General features: G+C 42.7%; 1 protein-coding gene across 5 annotated transcripts in view; it reads right to left on the reverse strand.

The window, feature by feature from the left end:
• The window catches only part of DPY19L3 (dpy-19 like C-mannosyltransferase 3), a 35,044-nt gene extending 30,523 nt beyond the window's left edge, over positions 1–4,521 (reverse strand). For 2 of the 5 annotated variants that reach the window (XR_013184078.1, XR_013184079.1), the window contains exons 1-3: positions 4,195–4,521; positions 2,935–3,077; positions 1,336–1,469 (exon numbers count right to left, since the gene is read on the reverse strand). Coding sequence is in view for 3 of the 5 variants with exons in the window: in XM_077185239.1 (XP_077041354.1) it covers positions 1,336–1,469; positions 2,935–3,037 (237 nt within the window). In the remaining 2 variants the exon portion in view is untranslated. The remainder of the gene's footprint in view (positions 1–1,335; positions 1,470–2,934; positions 3,078–4,194) is intronic. The other 3 variants (XM_077185239.1, XM_077185240.1, XM_054640651.2) reach the window with 3 other exon arrangements.
• Between the last annotated feature and the right edge of the window lie 1,509 nt (positions 4,522–6,030).

Below are 6,030 nucleotides of genomic sequence, written 5' to 3' on the forward strand. Positions count from 1 at the left end.
AGTGTCTGCAGCTCTTTCTCCTCTACTCTGCTGCCAGATGAACTTAATGCTTTTAGAATCTTTCCCTCAAATTGGCTGAAATTGCTCTTGTTGCAGGGTTACCAGCTATCCATCACTTCCATGGGATGAAATAACAGCTACAAAGACAACAGAATCCAGACTACAAAAAATTAGAGGGGTTTATTTCAGTTTTGGATATCTAGGGGCATTCCAGTGTACTTAAAATGAAAACAATAATTATCAAATAAAACAACTGTTTCACACATTGAGGGGACAACTTAATTATAACTACAGAGCAGCTTCTTTCAGTCAACTCTGTGCTTCTCTGGGTCAGTCTGACAGAATAAAAAAGATGCATCCATGATGTTCATACATTGCCACAAGCCCATGCTGCTTGTACTTGGAAATATTCAACACCTTGAAATTATTCACTATTTGCTTGTGGAAGGAAAAGGCAAACCCAAGGTGTACCTTCCATATATTGAGTACAACCTCTCTATAGAAGTATTATAGGTATAATACAACAGCAATTGTTGCAGGAAATGCAAATTATTTGTATTAGGGGGAATATAAATGTTTCTGGGCCACAAAAAGGGTAGCATAGAAAAGACATATTGCAAGGCAAGTATTCCAGTTAAATAAATGTACTCTTTGAACAATACACTACACAGACCTAGCAGAATGGATTTTAGGCATTTGAAAGGGAAATGACTCACCTGTTCTTTTCTCTGGTTAAATTTAGCTGTGGGTACAGCTGCATTATTTTCTCTGCAGTGATTCTATGAAAAAACTAGTCAGCCCTGGGTCTTGGGAATGGTTGGGTTGACATTACTGAATGGCAGAAATACGTTTTGAGGGTTGCACATTTAGGATGACATTATATAAAATTAGTTTTGAATAGCAAGAGACTGTCCCTAAACTGTATTACAAAATAATATTAAATAATATTACAACAGTGGAAATACAATTCGGGAACTGTGTGCCAGGATTTTGCATACTTTTAACTGTTGGTTTGTAAGATGATTATAGAAAAAGATATAGCAAAATGTTGAAATTCTACTGTAGATAAAGATCAAATTTTAGAAGAACCATAGCTACAACTCAAACAGGAACTCTCTAGCAATATTTTTAGAGAAAAAATTGGGGACAGGTATTTATAGAACTGATGAAGTATGGTGGGAAGGGAAGCACAGCTTTTTTTAAATGGAATTTTAGAAAATTAAATATTCTGGTCTCGAGTGTGTTGCAATACAAGTACCCAAAAAAATGAAATTTCATAATGCTCATATTAATGCTGCACAAAACTACTGAAGAAACAAGGAAAATTATTGTTACCTTGATATTGGAAAACCACAGGTCATTTTCATGCAGTGTAGCTACATAAACAGAAGTAAGAAGTCCAAGAGAGATGGCAACAATTCCACCAACAGTTACTGAGAGTATGCTCCACAGCTTTCCACCTGGAGGACCTTGAAGAAAAATATTTCAGTCTGTAACTGTGAAACATATTACTGAACCTATGGAGATTTTGGAAAGCCATTGATCCATTGCCTATGCCAGTACACTTTACATTCTGCAGGTAACAGGAACCTGGATTTAACACAGCTTTTGTTTTTATTTTCTCATATAGGAAAATCAGAGTATTTTATTTACATACAAAGTGAAATAAAGTGTGCCTTAATTGGCATACTTTAAATTTAAGAACACCATGATCTTATACAAGTTTAGCTCAATGCCATAACTAATTTATAAATCTGAATTGAAATATCTTCCAGAACTTTTTAAATTCAAGCAATACAGCATGACTGATGACAAAGCAAGAAATTCACAAGAAAGGTCTAAAAACAGCCGCCTTTTTGGGGGGGTTGGCCAGTTTTTGTAAAAAACAACAGAGAAGGTTCAGAAGCCTCAGAAAATACCCACAAAGAGACTGAAGAGCAGCCAAAGCAGCCTTTGATGATGGTGCCATGCTCTGAATTGCAGCTGGGCTCCTGCTGCCACAGGAGCAAGGGCAGGATGGGGTGATGGCAAAGAAAGGATGTGTTCTGGCCTCCAGGCCTTCACTGGGCACTTCCAACCCTGGGGCTTTTGTATTTTCAATGTTAATGTAAGGTTTAATATGGATTTGTGATCTGGAATTGTATCTTTGAAATGGCTGTTTCAGACTGTGTGTGACATCTGCTTAAGGGCTCCAACTGCAATTCCATGGAGCTGAGGGCTGGGCTGCAGGAGAGCTATGACCTCTTACTCTTTTATACATAGCCTATGTGAGCTTGTGCAGAAACAACAACAGAACTTTCCTTTCATCTGCCCAAATGCAGGGAAACATTTAGAATTTAGATCAAAATATCCCTTAAATAAGTTAATCTAAAAATCCCCCCAAGAAACAAGGAACTTTGTCAGCTCTAAAGTTGTAATTCCATACAAAAATGCTGTCAGAATTTCATTACTTAAACAGATCCTGGAATTTAGACACTTAATGAGGCTCTTTTAAATTTACCTAGCCAGTGTCCTATGAATTAAAAAGCAAATGTTTGCAGTTAAATTCAGATTTTATATGCAACCTTCCTATTTTAAGGAACTTTATCAGTTTTAACATTTTATCAGTTGTCTTCAAATCCTTTTATATTGCCAATGATTTGGACTGGGATTCTTTGAAGAACTTCGGATGGCTACACACAAGCTGATAGTGTGTCACCAATAATACATTGAAACAATTGTTCTCCCCAATTAAATTAGGATTTTAAAACAGAGATAGGTAAGATTGACATGCAGCAATCTGCATGAGACCCTCTGTCTCATCCAATTAATTTTGGTGATATTCAAGTATGGAAATGCATTTGGCACATGCCTAGCTCTGAGCTGTGCTTAGGACAGATCAAAACCAAAACACTACTGAAAAGCCATAATGTCACTTTGTTTTTCATTACCCACCAGGCAGAATTTTCCCATCAGGCTTCACATTTGTCTCCTCTGAAGGCTGATCTTCAGCTGCTTCTGTGCCTTTTCCAACCCTTCTCTGTCTTACGGTTGTCATGGTGTCAGTCACTTTAATTCATTATTCTTCAGCCTGACTCCTGAATGGACACACACAAGCAATGCATCTTCCTACCCAAGCATTCACTTGATACTGTATGAAATATGTGAAAATAAAACCACATCTCACTGACATCACACACTTTGACTTCTAGAACTCTACTGTACATAAAGGCTGTCTTATCAAAATGCAAGGTTTTTCTTTAAATCTGTACCACTCAGCAAATTAAAGTACAGAAAACATTACCTTAGAATTATAAAGACTAATATGCACCATTTCACATACTCCTGAACAGGTTTTCAGAATCATTTGTTATTTTGACTGCCCTCAGTTTTTTAGCCCTTGACTCAAAACACACTCCAGGCTCTCCTTTTTTAAAAAGTCTAAGCCCTTCAAAGAAAAATTAGTTTTTTCAGCCTAAAATATGAAGCCAGTATTTAAATCCTGACTTTCAGGAAACACCCAAAAAAGGGGTCAAAAGATGCAAAAATGATGCCAGAGAACACCTGTGTTATAAAAAACTAGACATAGCATTCAAAGAACACTCGATGTTTTCCACGCCGTGGAACGGAGACCGCCACAAGCCCCAAAGCTCGTGCAGCCCCTGCCCCGTGAGTGGCCGGGTGCTCTCGGTGCTGCACAGAGCTGCTGGCAGCGGGCACCGGGGCAGTGCCATCGCTCCATGGGTCCCTGCCGAGGCACCGCCCGCTCCATCCCGGCAGCAACAGCTGCTCCCGGTGCCGGATCCGGCCCGGCTGCTGCGGGCAGCGCCGCGGGGAACCGGCGCCTCAGCCGCGCAACTTTGTGCGAAGCTTTGGCAGCGGATGAGCTCCGCCTGCCCCTCACACACCTGGCGAAACACGCGGGGAGCTGCGCGAGCTCACGCTCTGGGAGAGCAGGTCTGTGGCACACCTGACAATTAATTAATTAATTAATTAACAAAGGCAAGATGCTCGTCCCCACCCCGCCCGCGGTGCCAGCGCTCCTCGCACGCCGCTGCCGCAGGGCTCGGCTCGGCCGGGGCGGGCAGCTCGCACCCGGCCCCGCCGCCGCGGAGAGCCGGGCCCGGGGCAGGGCCGGGGCAGGGCCGGGCCCGGGGCTCCCGCGGCCTGCGCGGCCCCGCGCGGCCCCCCCCGCCCGCTCCCCGGCCCCGGTACCTGCGGCCGCTGCTGCCGGCGCTGCTCCGGGAGCCGCCCGGGCCCCGCCGCGGGCACGGACGGGAAAGCGAAGGGAAAGGGGAAGGGAAAGGGGAAGGGGCGGGCGCGGCGCCGGGCGCTCGGCCCTGCCGGGCGGAGACCGAGAGCCGGGGCGGGCACAGGCGCCCGTCACAGGCCCGGCCCCCGGCCCGGCTGCCGCTCCATCGCCGTTCGAACGGGCCAGGGCGGGCTGCGGCGGAAATCCGGCACAGGCAGGCACGGCCAGCGCTCCCAGCCTCGCATCCCCATGGGAAAGCGGCTGCGGGGCCGCTCCCCGAGGGTCCGGCTGTCGGGCGATGCTCTGCTCAAATAGTGCCCTAGAATTTATTTGTAGTGTTTTTAAAATGTATTTCCCACCGCCCCTCTCCCCCCTGATCTAGTTCCGTTTATGTGTGATTTTACAATTGAAGTTAGAGCTGCGTGTTCTGTTCAACACGTTATAAGCTCCACTGTATTTCTTGCTTAACTGCACCATAAACGTTTAGAGGGGGAAAAGACCTTTTGTAGCTGGAAGATAACGGCAATGCCAGACTTTGTTCTACTTAATGGGCACAACCTACCCCTGCAGTAAGTCTTGATTGTAAGTTTTATTTGCACTGTCTTTAGTAATTGTAGAAAAAACCATGCCCATGAAGCCATAACCCGCAAACCAACTCCAGGTGCTATCACAGGAGGCTGATTTCCCAATAATCCATACAAATTCTGTGGAATTGTCGGGGAGAGTTCACTTCTTCAGGACAGTATTTAGTTGATTTTCCATCACAATTTTATAGTACAGCAGTACTTCTACTTTTTTTTTTCTCTCTCATTCCACAACCTTTGTTCATTGAAAAATTTAGTATTTCGAGCAGGAAGAGCCACGAAATTCACAGAAAGCATGCTCAGAGGCAGCAAGAAAATGATGTAGTAATCCTCCTGGTCATTCTGAACTTTGAAGCCATTGACACTAGCAATCAGGAAATTTTTCAGTATCTGCTCTGCGTGCTTATTTTGTTTTCTAAGTATTTTTTAGAACCCACAGAATTATCTTCCTCTGATCAAGTCCTACAAAAATTTAAGCATTTCTACTGTAAGTCAATTTACAGCCAAACTTCTTTTGGGTTTGGTTTTTTTGAGCAATAAGGCATGTCATACATTTGTGGGAATGCTTAATCTTATTTTAAGATGAAAACTAAATAAATATGTGCCTTACCATGGGCAATAGATTTACCTTCCTTTTGTCACTGCTACATCCTAGATGTCATGTGTTCATTGAAATGAACACATTGTATACATACAAGAAATTTTACAGTGTAGATAAACACCTTGAGTGCCTGCAGGTTTTTGTGTGAAGCAGATAATGTACTTACATTTCTAAGAAGGGCATGCTGTGGAAGATATTTCCTGGAATAACAGTTCTACTTCTCCACTACTTGTAAAGAAGCAAATGCAAAGTAAATTCTACCAGAACAAGCAGTTACAGAAATGGTTTAGAAAACATAATCAGTGAAGACTTTTAGAAATCCCAGAGAAGGGGGAGTTGTCTTAATTCTCCTGTGTTTTATGACCCCATGCATGGATGTAATGGATTTGTAATGTTTCAAGTATGAGTATACAGAACTAAAGAGCTTCCAGATGGATATTAATATCTAAAAGTTGTGTTATAAAATGTAAATTAAGTCACCAAACTGTAGCTTGCAATCAGTAATACTGATGATTATATCATAACTGTATTGTTATAATACTGTTGCAATGCTGGCTTACTTGCCAAAATAGCAAAAGGATATTTAACAATATTCTCTTTGCTCCTTCTCTCCC

This window comes from Agelaius phoeniceus, chromosome 12, assembly GCF_051311805.1.
Source record: "Agelaius phoeniceus isolate bAgePho1 chromosome 12, bAgePho1.hap1, whole genome shotgun sequence".
In the NCBI taxonomy this organism is placed as follows: Eukaryota; Metazoa; Chordata; class Aves; order Passeriformes; family Icteridae; genus Agelaius; species Agelaius phoeniceus.